The sequence below is a fragment of the Leptidea sinapis genome, chromosome 14 (assembly GCF_905404315.1).
Source record: "Leptidea sinapis chromosome 14, ilLepSina1.1, whole genome shotgun sequence".
NCBI lineage: Eukaryota > Metazoa > Arthropoda > Insecta > Lepidoptera > Pieridae > Leptidea > Leptidea sinapis.
This window is the reverse complement of record NC_066278.1, coordinates 12,979,964-13,001,512: the sequence shown is the minus strand read 5'-3', so window position 1 is coordinate 13,001,512 and position 21,549 is coordinate 12,979,964. Positions and strand designations below refer to the sequence as shown.

The 21,549-nt window shown below is 35.3% G+C and overlaps 1 protein-coding gene across 1 annotated transcript in view; it reads right to left on the bottom strand.

The window, feature by feature from the left end:
- Positions 1-851: 851 nt before the first annotated feature.
- Positions 852-21,549, bottom strand: part of LOC126967987 (UDP-glycosyltransferase UGT5-like) — a 31,398-nt gene continuing 10,700 nt past the window's right edge. Inside the window, exons 3-5 of the mRNA XM_050812743.1 lie at positions 10,299-10,524; positions 4,807-5,023; positions 852-1,622 (exon numbers count right to left, since the gene is read on the bottom strand). Of these exons, the coding sequence (XP_050668700.1) occupies positions 1,346-1,622; positions 4,807-5,023; positions 10,299-10,524 (720 nt within the window). The 3' untranslated portion in view covers positions 852-1,345. The remainder of the gene's footprint in view (positions 1,623-4,806; positions 5,024-10,298; positions 10,525-21,549) is intronic.

The following is a 21,549-nucleotide window of genomic DNA, read 5'->3' as shown; positions in this document are numbered from 1 at the left end:
AAAAACGGCCATAAGAAACATATTATGTTGAATAATAATAATGACAGTGATAGCAATATAGTATCTGGAATAGCAGAAATTCATGAAAGTGACTATTCAGCGGGATTGAAAAAATATATTTTTTTAAGTATGGCAAGTAAATAAATCTAATACAAAATACGACGAACTATTTATTTTTGTTTTATTTCCATATATAAATCGTATGACAACTTCAAGTTGCTACCTAAAACCGATACATCGTTGTAATTTAATGATAAGTACATGCATAAGACGTTTGAAAAATAAAAATAATATTCGTTTTCATACGAGTAAGTAATAAGGAAACAAAAACTTTTTTGTGCACTGTACATAGCACTGAGAGTAATTATAGTATGAGTTAGTGTCAACTGTCAAGTAACCATTTCAATTTCCTAGAGACGGTTCAAGTAATAACTTACTTGTCCCGTAAATGGGACTGTAAATCATATGATAAGTGTTACTTGATGGTCGTGAAATTAACTTTTGAAGTTACCTTAGTCTTCCACTGCGCACTTTTCAAGGAGCTTTCTTCCACGTACTACAAAGCTGTGGAATGAGCTTCCTTGTGCGGTGTTTCCGCGACGATACGACAAGGGTACCTTTAAAATAAGCGCATACACCTTCCTTAAAGGCTGGCAACGCTACTGTACTGGTATTGCAAGAGAATCTGGGCGGCGGTAGTCACTTAACACCGGGTGACCTGTACGCTCGTTTGTCCTCCTTTTCCATAAAAAAGAAGAACGTTATAATTATTTAAGGCAAGTACTTACATATTATTAGCAAATAAATATGTCGGATTGGGCTAAACGTATCCTCGTCGGAAATAAAATCAATTTTATTACAACTTTTAATTTATTAAATAAAGCTAATGTTTCGTGAATATAAAAGTTACACTATGTTACTTATTTAAAGAATTAGAGTTAAGTGTATATGTATTATATCACTGCGCTATCTAACTATAGGTATCACATTAACTTATATAAGTCACTACTAAACTAATCAAAATGTAATAGCTGATGTCTATATATTATAGTTTACACTAAAATTAATTTACTCAATAATTAACATTAGAAAGTAACAAAAAGTGTAGAGGAACAACAATTAACTGTTAACCAACGAAATATTACGATAAGGCATTAAATATTAATAATTTTTTTAACACTCCGCTTATACTTGGAACTCCATAATTTTTTTAAAAACACATTTAAAAATGTTTTATGATACTTGAATTTATTATTATAATTGCGCTAAGAAATATGTGTAAATCTGAAGTATTAATAATGTATCCTTTAAAAATAAAAAAACTTCAATTAACCTTTTTGTGCTTTTACTGTATCTTTTGTTTCGTTTGTCTGATAAAAAGCCTTGAGAGCTTCGAAATAATAAACCAAACTAGACTAACACATACCAAGATCAAAACAAGGTAAGCTGCTATAACGTCTAATAAAACTAATTGATAGAACGGCATATCTCTTGCATCAGAGTGTAATTTGGCAGAAGGGCCCCATCTGATGACCCTCTCCACCCAGTAAACAGCAGTATCCAAAGGAGGATTCTCTCTATCTCGCCATATTTCTGATACCATACGTGCTTGAACACGCATCCTGTAAACAGAGACAGAATAATATTATTTATTTGCATCGCCAACACAGTAAGTAATAACTAATTAAATTAAATGTTATTCTAAATACATCTATATCTGTCCATGGGCGGGTCCCCCACCCAACTGCAGTAAGTTTCTAGTCGCGAGTAATTATTAAGATAATTTTGCACCTTACCAACCACTAACCTAAAAATAATATTATAACTATGTGCGAGTAAATATTTACACGGACAATTTTTGCGATTAACAATTGGTAAAGTAGAGATGTGACTTGTCACTACCACTACATCTATGCGTGTAATCTGTTTATGTGAATGTTGTGCTCCAGTATTGTGTTGGATGGTATCTGGTTGAATGTGACATTTGTGGTATTTACTCGAATTATTCATCGATATTAAGGGGTCTTTGATTATGAATTTTCTGTACTTTTTAGTGTTGACTATTTGGTACTTTATCGCTATTATAAACACTTCGCTCTCTGGGAGTATTGGGTGTTTATGTGGGGTTGTTCCAGGTCATGAGGATACCTGGCGTGTAACACTTTTCGCTTCAGGCTGTCTAGTATTTGAGGATCGTTATTTCGGTTATTATGAGAGCTTGTCTTCATATAAATTTAGCGGAGTAATAGTTCAGTGGTCTAGTTGTGGTCTAACTAGACCACTTTGAACTATGGATTTATGTATTTCGCTGGTCCATGATTTTAAGTGGAAAAGAGCTTTTAAATTGCAGCATTGTTTTTGACAGAGTTGATTCAAATCAATAAAGCCCCTTCCTACGTATTCTCCTTTGATAATAAGTCCTTCTATTGCAGATTTTCGGTTAGATTATTGTTCTTAGTGAGTGTGGTACGAACTGTCCGCTCTCTTTGGTCTATGTCTTTCCATTTGTAGTCATCCATTTTATTATACTAGATAAGTATCTAAGAATTAGAAGAGCATAATAATAATATGTATTTAGGGACTTAATGATATATTTGTTTCTTAATAAAAGTCTTATAAAGAGTACTTACTAATATTATTGTATCGAGTACGTAATATTATTTTCTACTCTTGATAAGTACAATTTTCTTTATTTACTTTAGCAATTACAACGACCATGTAATCAACAAAAGGCTATAAAATGTTCTCGCAGATTCCATTATCAGCATAGAGGTAATATTTACTATGACTACGAATATTATTCAGTATTCAATAGCACATGCACCAATGGCGTTCTTGAGTTTTATTTTTGCTACACTTTATAAGTATAGGGATGAAAATATTATGGTCTAAGTACTTTACCTGACTGTTAATTATATGTACGTCTCATCGACGATCAGTAATAAAAATCGGAAAACTTTTTTTGTAGATACCTATTTTTGTCATCAATAAAATCGAACCTATACATTTACTGATACTTATAATATTTTAAATGCAAATATGAGTTTTTACGTAGTTTATTTTTTGTAGTATATTTATGTTGTCATAGTATTGTAAATATAGTTATAAGATTTGTTTTATTTGAATAAATAATAAATATTAATATGAGTTTGTTTGCTTTTATGCCTTACGTATTAACAGATTATTATTATTTTCCACTCACGTCAATAATATTATGTTATATGTTAATTATATGTACGTCAGTATAGGAAAATTTGTACAGTTTTTTAATCGTACGTTATATATCCACACAGCCCAAGTCACGGTAGTAGATAGCGATACATATTACAATCACGTCTATCTACATTAAATAACTCTCCGGCAACCTACCATCATCATTTGCCAAGAATATTTATACATCAATAGCTGACCTCGACTTTTATGATGGGTCATATAATAATACTCGGTTAAGTCGAGTTAGTAAGTATTTTATTAATAAAAGTCTTTAATTATATTTTTTTAATAAAAGATAAATTTACAACATGATCTCAGAAAATGTACAATACAAATGTGTTGCGAAATTTAAAATAATTGTTAAGTAACGCCTGTTTGGTAAAGGTTATTAACACATAAATTATTTTCTTAATGATTCCACAGACTGGAAATTGAGCAAACATCCTCAGGCTCTTTAAAAATACATGGGGCACACTAAAACTTTTGCACTTCTACCTAATTGGAACTATTTGAATTTCGAATGTTATATTTTTTGAAACGTTGCAACCATCTAAAAAAAATATTGGCGGGAAATCATTTGTCAATTGTTTTAATCACACATCAAAGTTCTACGTACGCAATGAAAATGGAATTAAGTCGACAAGATTTTAGAGCGATGATTTTTTATGATTTTAAAAGTTCTACATCCGCAAGACTGTGCTGCTTGTCTTCAAAATGCTTTTGGGGGAGAAGCACCTTGCTTGAGCATCGTGAGGCGATGGTTTGCTGAATTTCAGAGAGGTCGGGTTTCTTTAGATGACGAATTTCGTGAAGGGCGGCCTTCAACTGCCGTCAACGAAAATATTGTGGCTACTGTTAAGCGGGTAATTGAATTAAACCCGCGGAATACCTATGAGACAATTCGAGGACTATTGGGGATTCGTATGAGCCAAATTCAGAACAATTGAAAGATTTTAAACTTAGTTGTCGTTGTATCCCTCATGAACTGACAGCGGAGCAGAAGCGGGCTCGCCTGGAATGGTGGTCACAGATGCTAATGAAGTAGGTACAACCACGGACATTTTAATGCTGTTTACGACAATGTCACAGGAGACGAAACGTGAATTTATTGTTTTGAACCCGAAAAAAAGAGCAATCATGTGAACGGGTGATTGAAAATGAGAACAGGCCAACAAAACGGGTTCCATCTGCACAATTCTACTTGAGGATCAAAAGAGTGTTAATGATGAGTGGTATTCCACTATTTGTTTACCCAGGATGTTAAAAAAAGTTCACGAAAGACGACCAAAAAGCCGTGTTCTCCTACATCATGACAACGCTTCACACACACGGCCAACATTTTGAAAAGCAATAAACATAATTTTTTGGTTATAACATGTTGTTTTTTAAGATACGCAAAACTTTTATGCATATTATATTGTAATTCATATTTTTATAAAAAAAATCCCGCTAAGTTTCTTGCACTCGTTCTTCTCAGGTGTGAGTAACATTTTAATTGGGTGATAGTTTCTGACGTTAAAAAAGTGGTTTTAATTCATTTTTTTTAACAAAAATATGTGAATTTGAATTTGAACGATAATCTAAAATACTTACTCAGGACTAAGCACACTTTTCAAAGCTGCGGTAAGGGATTCTTCAGTAAGTTCATTGTAAGGCACAACTTTAGCGAAGCCAACGTTAGCAGCGGCAGCAGCATTCGCTGGTTGGTCACCAAAGAACGGCACAACTACCATGGGTTTACCAGCAGACACAGCTTCTGTCATTCCCAGTAGACCACCATGCGCCAAAAATGCCACAACTTTTCTATGTTCTGAAAAAATATAATGGTACATTTGTATATTTATTCTACGTGCGTTGCTAAGAGATTTTTACTATAAATGTATTAATAAAAATTGAATATTATATTATTTAGATAATATATAAATATAATATTTAAGGCTGAATTCATCAGTCATATTTAAAGGGCAGTATATAAATTAAGAAAAAAATTAGTTTCTAGAATACAAAATTTATAACTGCTTTTTAATTTTAAAATGCCACTTCAGTCGGACTTTCCATAAAATTTGGCATGAAACGTACTAAATTATGGTAATATTATTTAATATTTATAATTTTTTCAAAAAAAAAAAAAAGTAAATTCATAGTGTTAAATTATTCAGATATTCATATATTCAGATCAGTTAATAAACAACATAATACTCTGATTATATCACTTATTATAGTTAATAATAATAGGCTCTTCTTCAACTTAATGTAAAATATATTCTAAAATAATCGTAAAGATTCAAATACCAACCGGTATTTTTATTTCTTCGCAATAATTCCACTTTATGCCACGAAATATTATTTTAAATTTAAATGATAAATAGTCGCGCCAAAAAGGGAGCCGCCATGGTCGTGACGTCATAATAACATAAACGAAGAATGACACATGTGCGGTGCAATCCTTATTGATTTTTTCTAAAAATAAAAATGACTTTTCATAGCCCGTAACTTTGGTGTGTTGCTAAAATCAAATTGTTTCTGCTATAGTGACGTCACAAAATGGTGGACAGCGTTTTCGGTGACGTGACATACACATAATGAAACTATGATTTTCATAAAGAATTCTCAACTTTTAATAATAAATTAGTATTGAATTCGTATTTCTAATGGCAGAAACACTATAAATAACACACTTTCATAATTAAATTTAGATAGATAAAACTGACCTATTAAGTATGAACTTTGTCCGCAATGTTTCAATTTGAGAGACAAATAGATAATATCTTTGAAACGATAAAGTTAATAACAAAAAAAGGCCTTACACCAGGATATTTTAATAAACTAGTGTATGAAGAATTAAAAAAAATATTATTATTATAATCAGATTCAATTAAAAATGTATAGAGGATAAATAATAAAAACATACCTTATACATGCAAGTTGCGTGATGGAAAAATACATGATTTAATACTAGTGGCAATAATATAATATTATTATATATAAGAGAAGAATAAAATAATATTCTCAGTATGGAATATGATATGATAATAAACATTGACTTCGGTGGAAATTCATGTCGGAGTTATACGTCATAGCCTTACATTGGATGTAATGTTACTTGGTAACTAGGATTACGATCTTATGTGGTTACATTGTGGTTGAACTTGACGTACTACTAAATAACCTTCCTTGAAATATTTATTATCATACGAATAAAAGTTAATTTATTTACTATTACTTTTGAATTCATGAAGCTATTAATCTAAGTAATTATATAAGTTTAAATTACTTCAGACAAATAGTTAAAAAGAAAAAAACTATTATGCGCGTGTGCTCTGTTTTCGTTGGACGTAAGGAAGTCGACAAATGCCTCCCGCAAAGATTTCCACGACGATTGGTCCTGCGCTGCCCTCATCCAACGTATTCCGGCGATTTTGACCAGATATATAGATATATGCATATATGTTAATCTAAATCTGTTAAAATCATATTTAAGCGAAAGAGTTCAGATAGTCGATGTAAATGGCAAACGGTCTTCGGGTAAACCTGTGGGAATAGGTGTTCCACAGGGTTCTATTCTCGGTCCTTTCTTGTTTCTTATATATATTAACGATCTACCGTTTGTGGTAGATGATAGCCATGAGATTGCATTGTTTGCTGATGATACTTCACTTATTTTTAAAGTGAAGCGACGTGCCGATATTGATGACGAGGTAAGCAATGCACTCTCAAAGATAGTGCGTTGGTTTGAGACGAATAATCTGCACTTAAACAGTAAAAAATACAAAGTGTTTACGGTTCATTACACCAAACACAGCGGAGGTGCAAACCAACGTACTTATAAATGACCAGAGATTGGAACTTGTGGACACTACGGTCTTCTTGGGTATCACGTTAGATAAAAAGCTTCAGTGGGGTCCACATATTACCCATCTAGCAGATAGACTCAGCTCTGCGGCATATGCAGTTAGAAAGATTAGAGAGTACACGAATGTTGCGACCGCTAGATTAGTGTACTTTAGTTATTTTCACAGCATCATGACGTACGGTATATTACTATGGGGTCATGCTGCTGACATTGATATAGTGTTTGCACTGCAAAAGAGAGCTGTTCGTGCTATATATCAGCTTGGTTATAGACAGTCTCTAAAAGAAAAATTTAAAGAAATAAATATTATGACTGTTAATTGTCAGTACATTTATGAAAATTTAATATATGTTCACAAAAATCGTCACCTTTTTGCTCTTAATAGTGATTTTCATTATTATAACACTAGAAATAAGGGATTGCTTGTAACTAATTCTAGTAGGCTTCATAAGATACATAATAGCTTTAAGGGTAAATGTATACACTTCTACAATAAAGTCCCAGCCACTGTTCAGGCATTATCTATAAATAAATTTAAATGTTTTATAAATAAATGGCTCTGTCGTAAATCCTATTACTCCACTGCTGAATATCTAAATGATCGGACAGCCTGGGACTGGATTGTGATTATTTTATAGCGACTGTACAATATTGTATATTTTTATTGAAAAGAGCGCATAAAAAAATAATGCTGGGAGAGTTTCTTGCGCCGCTTCTTCTCTCTCAGAGCGCCATTTGTTTCCGAAGCGGTAGTAGTATCTAGTAGTATAAGAAATGACATCAAAAAGAGTTCTAAAGGAATCAATTTTGAGAAAATAAATGCCTTTTATGCCTTTTTATGATAATATACATATATCTTTATATCCATATATTGATATATGCATATATCAATCATATGTTGGACACCTCCAACATACATTTCTATGCAGATGACAGCACTGGTGACACGTATACACGGGTCATGCAGGTCTCTCGTAGTTATTTGGATGGTAAAGCCAAATTGGCTTCGAAGAAGCTGGGCCTCATAAATAGAGCACGGCATTCTACAAGCCAGCCCACATACTAGCGCTCTACAAAGCGCAGGTCCGGCTGCATATGGAGTATTGCTATCATCTTTGGTCTGGCGCGCCCCAGTACCACGTTCAACGCAAATTTGCTTGAATTATCAGGGAACCAGTGCTCTGTGAACGGCTCGATCACCTAGCGTTGCATAGAGATGTAGCCCCATTGTGTGTTTTCTACCGCATTTATGACGGAGAGTGTTTCAAAGAGCTGTTTGACCTTATTCCTGCCGCAAATCCTACCTCCAACACACATGACACGCCACAAAATAGAACATCATCCCCACCATCTGGATGTGTGGCGTTCCTCCCCTGATCCCCGCTGACCTGTTCTGATTCCCACCCTTCGGTTTCAACATCAGATCAGGTTTTATTCCTTATAATTTCATTTGTTATAGTTGCCTATCTTAACAAAACACGTGAAATTTTCTTCTTCATGAGTAGCTCTTTACCAACACTTTTACAAAGCGTAATTTGCACAAATTTGTAAACCAATAATGCTACATTAATGCCCTAATATATACTTGCCTCAATTACCCCTACATTCCATTATCAAGTATATCCTTACTAACGAAAAAAAAAATCCAGACAATCCATAAAAGAGATGGGGTAGCACACATACAAATACAGTGTTATTAAGAATTCGGAGATTCTTTTCTTCTGTTTTTGAAGTCTGTTAAAAAAGGGTAAGAATATTTTTATTACATACTAGCTGACCCGACAGACGTTGTTCTGTATATAGTAAATAAAATAATGTTTTTATATGAATTTGCCAATAATATATCATAACATCAAAAATAACTTCGTAAAATATGCACCCTGCTGTCGTAATGAAATTGTTTCACAGCAGAACTGTCAAACCGTGCGTGAATCAATTCTCTCATAGAAATTGTGTATGGACACATCAAAGTAAAAACAAATTTGTTGTTTTTATTTAATTTAGCAGCCTTTTAAACCTTCCCTGGACTTCCACAAATAATTCAATACCAAAATTAGCCAAATCGGTCCAGCCGTTCTCGAGTTTTAGCGAGACTAACGAACAGCAATTGATTTTTATAATATATACTAGTGGACCCGACAGACGTTGTCCTGTACATACGTCTTAAATTTGAAAAATCGGTCCACCCGTTAGTAGGAGTTCACTAACATACACATGAGTAGGAGAATTATATAATATGGACGGAATTGAGAATCTAAAACAAACTCAAACTGACGGAAACAAACAAAAAAAAACATCAATATCGGTCCAGCCGTTTAGGAGGTAGTTTAATTGTGAATCTAAACCATTCTCGAATCCACCTGAAGACACACACCAATCTCAAATTCACTGGAACACACAAAAATATCATCAAAATCGGTCAAGCCGTTTAGGAGGTAGTTCGATTGTGAATCTAAACCATCCTCGAATCCACCTGAAGACACACAGAAAGTTTCATCAAAAGCGGTCCATCCGTCTAGGAGGAGTTCAGTGACATATACACGCACACAAGAAATATATATATTAAGATAGATATACATGGAGCTATTTTATGAGCAAAAGTAAATGAAATGTTTCTTTCATGGTTTTGTACATTTTGCGAAACATGATGTTTGAGGTTTAGAGAAAGATATGAAATATGATGAGAAACTACGATACGAATAGGAGCCATATTTATATTTTAATAACGATTTTATATTAGTTATGGTAAAAAAACATTGCGGAGTTGGCATTTAATTGTATGCAGCAATGTTACATATATAATGATCTATTATTATTTATATATTATAATCGACTGGAATGTATGATATTTTAATTTATAGGCCATGAGTAGTTATCCTATGACATATGAATCAATAGTATTATGAGTTGAGACCATTGTAATTTATATTTACTGTACAAATAAAATTCGTTAACAAAATTCATGTACGATGCGGGAACCCGCGTTCACTCGCGTTCCGTGCGAGCGCTCTTCCACTGAGCCAAACTCAATCCCAATATTAGGAAACTGTCTTGATATTATGCCGCTTGTTATTTTTTAATGTGATAACCCTCACTTCTGGGGTTAATTACAAAATTAAATTTGTAAACAAATTAATCCCAGAAGTGAGAGTTATCACTTTAAAAAAATAAATATGTATATTTATTTTGTCAGTACTATGTTGATCAAACAAATTAATATTTGATAACTTACGTAATAATTCGTATTGGGGCAGCCATCTCACCCGCAAAATGTTTCCCGATAGAGTTCCTTCTTCACCACTTTCTTCATATTTCCAAATGACTCTTTGCTTCAACTTAGAAAGTGCGTTGACCAATATTTCTTCCTTATATTTGGGCATTGTTGACGTCCTGATAAGTGATCCAAAACTGAATAAAACAACCCCGTGTTCAGATTCATTCAGGAACCGTTCCATATACTGAAACAATTTTGCACATAATTGAATTTTAAACATAAAACAAAGTCAAAATGTTTTTAAAATTTTATTATCATAGTAATAATAATTTATACAATATAATAATAATAATAATAATATATTATACAATTATTATTATTATTATACGGACCAGTTGTGACGTCCGTGCATTACACGTAATGCATTAATGAGCTTATTATTTTTAAATTGGATTTTATAGACTGATCGTGGGAGCTACATTTTTATTATTTTGCAGGCGTATGAGCAGTGAATTAGGAATAATAAAAGACCAATGTCCTGCGAAAATATTTATATTGGCTGGTAGCATGAACTGTTATACTATATAGCATTATTATTTAAATAAAATTTACTTGCAAAAAATTATACGTCACGGCTACTTAACCAAAATACTCTGGCAGGCAACGTGTTAATTCTAGTTTGCAGACAATCGATGTAAATCCTTAAAAAATAGTTAAATAAAACAGGGCCGAGTAGAGATCCTTGAGGTGTGCCTGTTCTGTTATCATTTCTGTACATTATGTGCACTGATTATGAACAAATTTTACATGAATGATCGGCATTAAACAAAAACAAGACTTGGAGAAGACAAGACAAGAGTAGTGGCAATAAAGATAATCAATAGATTATAAGTAATATCAGTTTGCTATTACATGAAAAATATTTAGATAAGCGTTGTCACTAAAAATAGAGATGCTGGTACGTATCAGGAAGTTGGAACTTCCTGTGGCTTTGAATTAGCTCAACTGAAAGATTATGCCCCTATCCAAACGACGTCAAAAGGCATGCTCTGTTCTAAACTTAGCATTCACTAGCTGAATATACCGTCGCATAACATGAATAATAAGTAATTAGTAAGTATATTTTTTATGCTTTTCAACAATACTATGCTAATGTTTCCGCATAGCAATAGCATCTATATATATCATAATAACTATTAAATACTACTGTAAACATATCTGAGGTGAAGATGTTGATTGTAAGTTAACTTACGAATAATACAATATTCAATATACAAGGACAATATTGCAAAAAAGGCATCCCAAGCACTTGGGTTTATAATAGGTACGTACAGTAAACTGCTTAAAGAGAATGAAAACATAAAAAATTCTTTTTTGTGCTTATGTTTGTTGTCATTTAGAGTATTCGAGTCAAATCTGGAATCCGGTATATATGATACACAATAAAAGAATTAAACAAATACAGAGAAAAATCTAGATTTTTAAATTATAAGTTTAGAATTCCCAAAACTCGGTGTACTCGACTTCATTTCCTACCATTAACACTCCGTAGATACATGGGCGATATTACGACTATTATGAAAGTTGCTCAGTGTTAGGTTGACAGTCCAACCTTGTTATCTAAATTAAAACTCAATATTCCCTACCAATATTCTAGAAAAAAGAATCTCCATGTTCCACTCATGCTCACAAACTATAGATCACACTCCTTTTTACCACGTACTTCAAATAATTTTAACAAACTAAAACCATCGTGTTGAGAAACATAATATTATACAAGATTATTTGCAGGTCACAGAAAACTAATATAATGACAATATCAGTTTAAGACTTTAAGTCAATTGCGTCAATAGAGTCAATAAAAATTAATAATGCGTAAGATACCTACCTAGTACATAGTTATATAGTAATTTGTAAAAATGTTAAAAAACTATTTAATAGCTATTTGTGGAGGATATGTATGTGTATTGATGGCTGTTAGCCACCCTATGAAAACTTATTGTATCACTCGTATTACGATAGCGCCAAACATCTAGTTCAAGCGGCAATTGACGACGTGCTTGCACAGATCCCCTCCGCTGAAATCGTAGTCTTGGGTGATTTCAACGGGCACAATGCCGAATGGCTTGGATCACGTACCACAGACTACGCAGGGCGATCTGTGCATAATTTTGCATTGGCGTACGATCTGTCCCAATTGGTTGAGTCGCCAACGCGGCTCCCGGATGTGGTTAGCCACATGCCGTCCTTATTAGATCTTCTGCTGACTACACATCCCGATGGTTACCAGGTCATTCTCGACGCCCCTCTCGGAACGTCCGACCATTGCCTGGTCAGGAGTGTAGTGCCTATACGACGCCCAAGTCGCAGACCACCAGCGACCCGCCGCGTTTGGCACTACAAGTCAGCAGATTGGGATAGGATGCGTTCCTTTTTTGCATCCTACCCTTGGAGCAGGGTTTGTTTCCCTTCGGATGATCCTAGTGCCTGCGCCGTTGCAGTAGCCGATGTGATACTACAGGGCATGGATATTTTTATACCAAGCTCTGTAGTACCGATCGGTGGCAGATCACAGCCCTGGTTCGATGCGTCAGTTAAAGCAGCATCTGACTGCAAAAAACAGGCGTATCGAACTTGGGTTGCGGCGCTGGGCACAAAGGATCCGAACTGCATAGTTCTAAAGAGGAAATACAACCATGCTTCCAGATTTTTTAAGCGGCAAATCGCCCGTGCAAAGTCAAAACACGTCGTCAAAATCGGCGAGCAGCTTTCCAGTTACCCGACCGGAACACGCAAGTTCTGGTCGTTGTCGAAAGCTGCTCTTGGTAACTTCAGCCAGCTGTCCATGCCGCCGTTGCACATGAGGAATGACACCCTGGCCCATACGGCAAAAGAGAAAGCCGATCACCTGTGCGCTCTTTTCGCCTCCAACTCGACTCTTGACGACAACGAAAAACACCGCCGACCATCCCGCGGTGTCAGAGCTCTATGCCTGAAGTACAGTTCAGACAGAAAACTGTTAGGCGAGCTCTGTTTTCGTTGGACGTCAGGAAGTCGAGCGGGCCGGATGGCATTTCTCCAATCGTGCATAGAACGTGTGCCCCTGAGTTGACGCCGGTGCTAACGCGTTTATTCCGGCACTCTTATTCCAAAGGCGTAGTCCCTGACTCATGGAAGTCAGCCCTTGTCCATCCGATCCAAAAAAAAGGAGACAGTTCGGATCCGGCAAACTACAGGCCTATTGCTATTACCTCCCTGCTCTCCAAAATCATGGAGAGCATAATTAGCCGTCAGCTCTTGGTATACCTAGAGGGTCACCAGTTGGTCAACGACCGACAATACGGGTTTCGCCATGGTCGGTCGGCAGGTGATCTTCTGGTATACCTAACACATAGATGGGCTGCGGCTATTGAAAGCAAGGGGGAAGGCCTGGCAGTTAGCCTGGCAGTTAGCCTGGCAGTTAGCCTGGATATAGCGAAGGCCTTTGATCGTGTATGGCATAAGGCGCTCCTCTCTAAACTTCCATCATTTGGGCTTCCCGAGAGCTTGTGCAAGTGGACCTCCAACTTCCTCACTGGGCGCAGCATACAGGTCGTTGTCGACGGACATTGCTCGAACCCGAAGCCCGTGAATGTTGGAGTGCCCCAAGGCTGTGTGCTATCTCCTACGCTGTTTCTTCTGCATATCAATGATATGTTGGACACCTCCAACATTCATTGCTATGCAGATGACAGCACTGGTGATGCCGTATACACGGGCCATGCACGTCTCTCTCGGGAAATCGTCGACCAGTGCCGGGAGAAACTTGTGTCTTCTATCGAGTCCTCTCTTGAGAAGGTCGCGGAATGGGGTAAATTGAACTTTGTCCAATTTAACCCCCAGAAGACTCAAGTTTGCGCGTTTACCACTAAAAAAACCCCATTTGTCGCATCACTGCTCTTCGACAACACTTCCCTAAAAGCCTCACCTAGTATCGGAATACTGGGTCTCGAAATCTCGAGCGATTGCCAATTCCGTGGCCATCTGGAGGGCAAAGCCAAATTGGCTTCAAAGAAACTGGGCGTCATTAATAGAGCACGGCAATACTTCAAGCCGGCCCACATTCTAGCGCTGTACAAAGCGCAGAACCGGCCACACATGGAGTATTGCTGTCATCTCTGGTCTGGTGCACCCCAGTATCAGCTCGATCCATTTGACCGCGTGCAACGCAGAGCAGCGCGAATTGTCGGGGACCCAGTACTCTGTGAACGGCTGGATCACTTGGCGTTGCGTAGAGACGTCGCTTCATTGTGTGTCTTCTACCACATTTATCACGGGGAATGTTCCGAAGAGCTGTTTTACCTAATTCCTGCCGCCGAATTCCACCTTCGCACGACACGCCACAAGTTAGGATATCATCCTCACCATCTGGATGTGTGGCGGTCCTCCACAGTGCGGTTTACAAGGAGCTTTCTTCCACGTACTACAAAGCTGTGGAATGAACTTCCTTGTGCGGTGTTTCCGGGACGATACGACATGGGTACCTTCAAAAAAAGCACGTACACCTTCCTCAAAGGCCGGCAACGCTCCTGTGATTCCTCTGGTGTTGCAAGAGAGTATGGGCGGCGGTGATCACTTAACAACAGGTGACCCGTACGCTCGTTTGTCCTCCTATTCCATAAAAAAAAAAAAACTAGCTAATCCCGTAGAAGTAAAATCTACCAACCCACGCAAATGCATCTTGAAATAACTTCCCAGCCCTTGTTATATGAAATCTTCTACGTGTAAAGCTATAAATACTTGATCGGATTTACGGTACGGCTGAACCATCGGACGCGGTCCACATTCGATATAATATTATGTCGCATTGTCCATCGCACAAAATTATTATTATTACAGTCCAGCCGTACCAAATCCGACCATGTGCTTAGACTATAAATATCAACCCAAAGCTCCATCCATCGCTCCACTGTTTATTGTATGTGATGAATATCACCTTCTACTAACGAATCTTGATTGTTTAAGTACCTACCTATTGCCATTCTTTAATTGAGACTGTTGGAACATTCTGGAACACGTACACAAACAATGTATGTCAGCTCTGATTTTATATCTGTGTACATTTTGAAAAAAACCTATTGCAATTTATTAACGAGGTCATATGATAATATGAGATAAAACTTCATTGATAAATAATATTATTCAATTTCACAATCACTTTTCAAATATTGTAATAAAAAGATAAGAGTGTCTATTATAATCAAGAGTGATTTTATTGATTACGTTACATTCAATAATAATAGAATGTATTATTACAATAATAATATTCTTCTTCTTGATAAATTATAATTTACTAGCTGTACTCGGAGTGCTTTGCAATGCCACAGTACAGTAATAGAACAGTACTTTAACTTCGTACTAGAGCACCTGAATCGACGCACGCACAGATACGCATGACTTACACAGCCGCTAAGCAATCTTGGGAAGACAAAACTATTAAGTGCCACAATATGCGCGCCGAGTCTAGCTGCTGTCAGGGTTAAATTAATCCGTAATTTTACTTGTTGTATGTACCGACCCCAACGCTCCACCCAGACTATATAAATTTCAAGGAAACTTGCGGAGGTCCCTTCTATTACTGTACTGTGGAAATACCAATTTAAGTATTAAGAAAAAATCATTTATATACAGGTTTTTTTGACTTGGCCAAACTGCCACGGGCCCTACTCTATCAAAGCGTGATCACAATCTGATCAACACCTTATCTGAGGAGGAATACTGAACGTATGATAGAAAATATGCTCTAAATATTAAAATAATAAAAACATAGATAATTGTGTGCTGAATATTAATTAATAGATCTGCAATATTTCAAAGCACACAAGGTACATTTTTGTTATCATTTCCATTAATAACCTTTGTTGATTTTAATTTCTTTAATTTTGGTTGGATAGTGGAATTCAAATTCAAATTAAAAAGTTTCTCCAAGCTTAAAATTACTTCTCAATGTCATGTAATTCTGTAGTGACAATGGTGAGATAAAGACAAAAAGTTTTAAATTTGGAATAACTCTACTTCAAGTTTATTAACAACACAGTAAATGTGCGTCAAAGAAAGATTTAAAATCTTATCAATATAAATCAAGCATTACGTACATTGTACCTTCAGATATATATACCACATAATGTGGAAATTACCTTACTTCTCCACAAAATAGGTAAAAATATAATTAAGTCTGTTCCGCTGACCGACTGACACAATATCGCTAGTAATCCGATATCACTATCGGCAAAGAGTTATTTTAGGTCAATACAATTTACTAATAAATATTATATATAGTTTTGCATTAACCCTAACTAACCCAATGACCTCTAGAGTTAACATGTTTGGTTTAACTATACCAGTAATACACTATCAAGTACAGATAGATTTAACTATTTAAATAGTTGTGTTTTGTTAACATAATTTTGAGCACGGATTCGTTATAAATATCTATAATTCCATCTATCGTAAACTATGTTAAACGAAATCAATTTTATTAACCATCCCATATTATGTGGTACATAAAACACGGTGCTAACATTGTCGGTCTTATTTTTGGGTATGTAGCTTACATAAGAAACTGCGATTTGCATATTGTGATAAATGTAACGTATCAAATCGGCAACAGTACTTTTATGTTCTTTCACATATTAAATATAATATCAAAAATAAATGTGTATTTACGATGTAATATTATGTAGTGTAAAAATAAGAACTCTGCATATTATCATAAAAATAGCCAACTTACTGCAGGTATATATTTTCTTGTATCATCAAGATGCACGCCAGCAATTTCGACAACGCCAGGCAATAATGGTCTCGCACCATTTAACGTATGAAAAGTGTTAACCAAAAGCAGAGAAATAGAATTCTTTGATAATTTTGCTAAATTTAGGTTCACGCCATATTGATTCTTAATTATCTTCTCTTCCTCTTGCTGTATAGCATATCGATACTGTACTTTAAAGTAAATGTATAAAAATGTGTTCTTGATCCTCTCCATAAAAGACATAGGGCTAACGTATGGAACAGTTACTGCTGGTACGAAGGATGGGTTGTCAGAAATGCCTAAACGATCATATGTCCACGGCATAAGATTGCACGATGAAATTCCAATAATAGGCACCTTTATTTCATACACGTGTAGCAATCCTAACATACAATCACTGTTAAATTGTTCCATTATAACAATGTCATAATTATTGTTTAAAGCATCCATAAGTGGCGGATATTTCACTATTTTGTGACAGATCTTTACAGCAAGTGGTCCTAATAAAGTAAATCCGACCATTTGATGCAGAATTTCCGTAACAATTGGGATCTCGTATCCTTGCATTTCAAACCATTTAGCGTCAAATGTTTCCAGTCCAATATCCATGAGGCCTTGCAAACTCACATCCGTGTAGTTGACTTGTGGATTTTTTAGAGGAAAAAATGAAACAACGGTTACTCGGTGGCCACGTTCGGAGAGTTTTTTCAAAAGTGGCTCAAAAACCATTTGATGACTTTTGCCTGTGTGTGGAAACAAAGCGAGAATTCTCGCACAGTAATTGCAATCTATGAGCAACAGAATCGCGACGGCTGCCAATAGATGTTTCATTTTGCCGCGTAACTAATCGAGGTCTTCCCTAGACTGCAGTTCGCGATATACTATCCCACACGATAATATCACGTCCAGAATGTGTGATTAGAAATATGCGTTATTGCTGTATTTAATTGCTGTATAACTATCAAGAGTACAAATAAAGCATGTTGCATGTTGTTATATTTGTAGTGCAACTGATACTTGTGTCACTGCTATCATTAGTTATCTATACTATTAATGAGTCCTTTCTGATGTGTTAATAAGAGTGTTCTGTAATATGAGTAATACAAATATCATCGCATTTGTAATACAAAATAGTATGTGCAATTCGTGCGACGTTGTCGATTACCCACTCAAGCGAATGACCAATTCAACTTCGCTTCGTGGGCAATCGACAACTTGTTGCACATGTTGACAATATACTATTATCATTCCGTCTAGATAGTGTTATACGTGGCTAGTTATTTAACGCAAGCATGTATCATTTTGTATTAATTTTTATTTTATTAATTGCGAAAAATCACATTTTTTTTTGAAATAATACTTGGCTTTTTTACAATCGTCCAAATTTATTTACTTTTTACTGCACAAAGTTATCTGCCTAATGTCCAGATAGTAGGCCAGTAGGCAGTCAGTAATAGAAATAGAAATTTATTTATTTACCATAGGGAGTGATAATAACATAACATATTGCAATAGCATTTGGTAAACGTCATGAAGTTGTAGTAGGCAGTCATTAATAGAAATAGAAATTTATTTATTTACCATAGGGAGTGATAATAACATAACATATTGCAATAGCATTTGGTAAACGTCATCAGTTCGTAAAGCGGCTTTGACATGCTCCCCATTTCAAACTGATAAAAAACTGAAAAAATACAGCCCATCTTTTAAATCACATAACAACTTAACCTATTCAATATAATATTATACCAATAGAGGACTGGGCAGAATCAGAAAAGAACAACACATCATTATCTTCTAGATAATCTATAATACTATAGAAAGCCTTCTTTGCCAAAGAAGCTTTTACTTACTGCTTTAGTTTGTACTCAGTGAGTTTCTCCTCAGTATAGTATCTGTTATTTTATTGTAAAATTTAATGCAAAGACCTAAGAAGGAGCCTTTAACACGTACCGTTGAATGAATCCAAATTACATTTTTTCTTACATAATTTATATTCATAGTGAATCTAATAAAAATAATAATTAAGTAATGGACTATATTGAAAAAAAAACGCAACTCCCCTCCGGTTCGCCGGTGCCCCGTCTTGCTCTCTGGGCTAGCAGAAGTATACTATGATAGTTTCACGGTACGGGGATTCCATCGCTTTAATAACTAATAATACGTGACCTCTATCATCCTCTATAAACGAGTCTTAATTGTTTTAGTACCTACTGTCATTCTTGAGACTTGAAAGAAATATGTTCTGAAACACGTGCCGACAAGATATCAAAAAAAAACTTTTATCATTACCATTAATAAATAATAATACTAAAACCGTTTTATCCCGTACTAAAAAACAACTTACATCAACTATAAAATCTCTTTTAGTTCGGCGTGCCGGTTGGCAAATGCCTCTTCCTACAATTTTCACTCTTTTCTATTATGGGCAACTCTTCTCCAATTAGGTCCTGCTTTCTTTCTCGTCTTGTTTTGCCATCTCTTGGGTACCATTCTGTAACTCTTTTCCTCCATTTCCCCACTTTATCTCGCATGATGTATTTTGCCTATCTCCACTTTGATGATCGATTCTTTTGAGTATGTCAGTAAGTTTCTTTTTTATTTTCTACTACCATTAATAAGAATCAATTACCGGCTGCAGTTATCCGAACCGATATGACTCAGAGACCTTCAAGCATAGAGCATACTCCTTAAAGGCTGGCAACGTATCTTGACCCCTGCTTTTGTGGATTCCACGGGTGGTTGCCTCACCGAATCCCATCAAGTCTCTCGCCCAATTTCCCTCTCTTACATGTAAAAAATACATTGTATAATGTAAATAATTGAACATAATTATTGAGGTCATAATATAATAATGTGACAAAACTTTATTGAGATATACCACTCAATTTCGTTATCGCTTTCATATGTAACAGCATATATAACAGCGATACGAGAGTTCAATGATGCTGAACTTGGTTTCACTGTTACGATTGTAATAATACTTTAATTACCTAATAATTTTATTGTACATATAAGCTGCGAAGGTATACCTAAAGGAAAGACAATAAAAATTTGTTACGGTTTCGCGCCTAAATTATGAGTTATAATCATGGTAATTTGGACACATTTTAATCAAGAAAAAGTTAACTACTACCAAATTATCTTTAATATGATTGTCTTATAATTTACGGATGATTACGGTCTTACATATTTACTCGAACCTCCGACGTGATAAGAGCAATTTTTATGCACATTTCTTTGTTACACATTTGACGCCATCTAGCGTTAGAAGTACATTAAACATAGAGATCAAATATATGATGTTTATTCTTCTGCTTAATATCGCTATTTAATTGAGCATTTATTTTATTAGTTCTATTATTTTACTTTTCATATAAATGTTTTTTTAAACATAGTATGGTTTAGTAATGACACAGAAAGACAGACAGTTTGACTAAAAAGTTATTCTCATAAGGGGCCCTTATGTAATATGACACACAAAAAAAAAACGATTCCTTAAAGAGATGTCATTTAGATTTTTAGTTCATCAATTGTATGTTAATTTTTGTTACTCAAATATGCTAAGAGCACTGTTGACCCAAACATTGCTAATGATGACCTTTATTGAAATGTATTGATAACCCATGAGCGTTGGAACGGGGAGTTTACATATGTTTTGCGTTACGTCTGGGGGCAGTAGTTGGATTGGAATCGGCACTTTTGATGGTGGATTGGTGATGTGTTTGGCTGGACATAAATCATAATAAATAACCTTATATCAATTAATATATTGTAAAGGTCTATTAAATTCAAGTCTTCTAGATTAAGGGTTATATTTAGAATCGACGGTGGCAATTTTTTTTTGTCCTCTAGAGAACATAATTATTGTACTTTAGATTAATCTGCTGCTGATCAATTACATTGGTCACGTGTCTTTTTAACCGACTTCAAAAAAGGAGGAGGTTCTCAATTCATCGGTATTTTTTTATCTTTGTTACCTCAAAGCTTTCGACTGGGGAATCGATTTTGATCATTCTTTTTTATTTGAAAGCTGGTACTTCTTGTGTGGTCCCATTGTAATTTGGTCCAGATCTGACAATGGCATCCATGAGAAAACTATAAAAGTCTTAAATTTTCTCACACGTATAGCAAAGTGGATGATAAATTTACGAATAACTCAATATTGCGCCAACCGATTTCGATGATTCTTTTTTTATTGTAAAGGATATACTTCAAAGATAGTTTGGTGAGTTCGGTTAGGTTCTGATTACGGAATCCATGACAAAGTAACGGAACTCTTCAATTCTTGGGAGCAAATTAACGATACTCGGCCGAGTCTTTTTTATGCTATCCGGAGTCGGTGTCATCGAAGATAGGTTTGTAACTACATACATAATTATAGGTGAGATGTGCTTGAGTCGTGAGGATGCGAGAGGAGAGAGCGGGTCGCGGCGGAAGGACACCGATTCCAAAAATAACAATAATTGTAACTAGAAA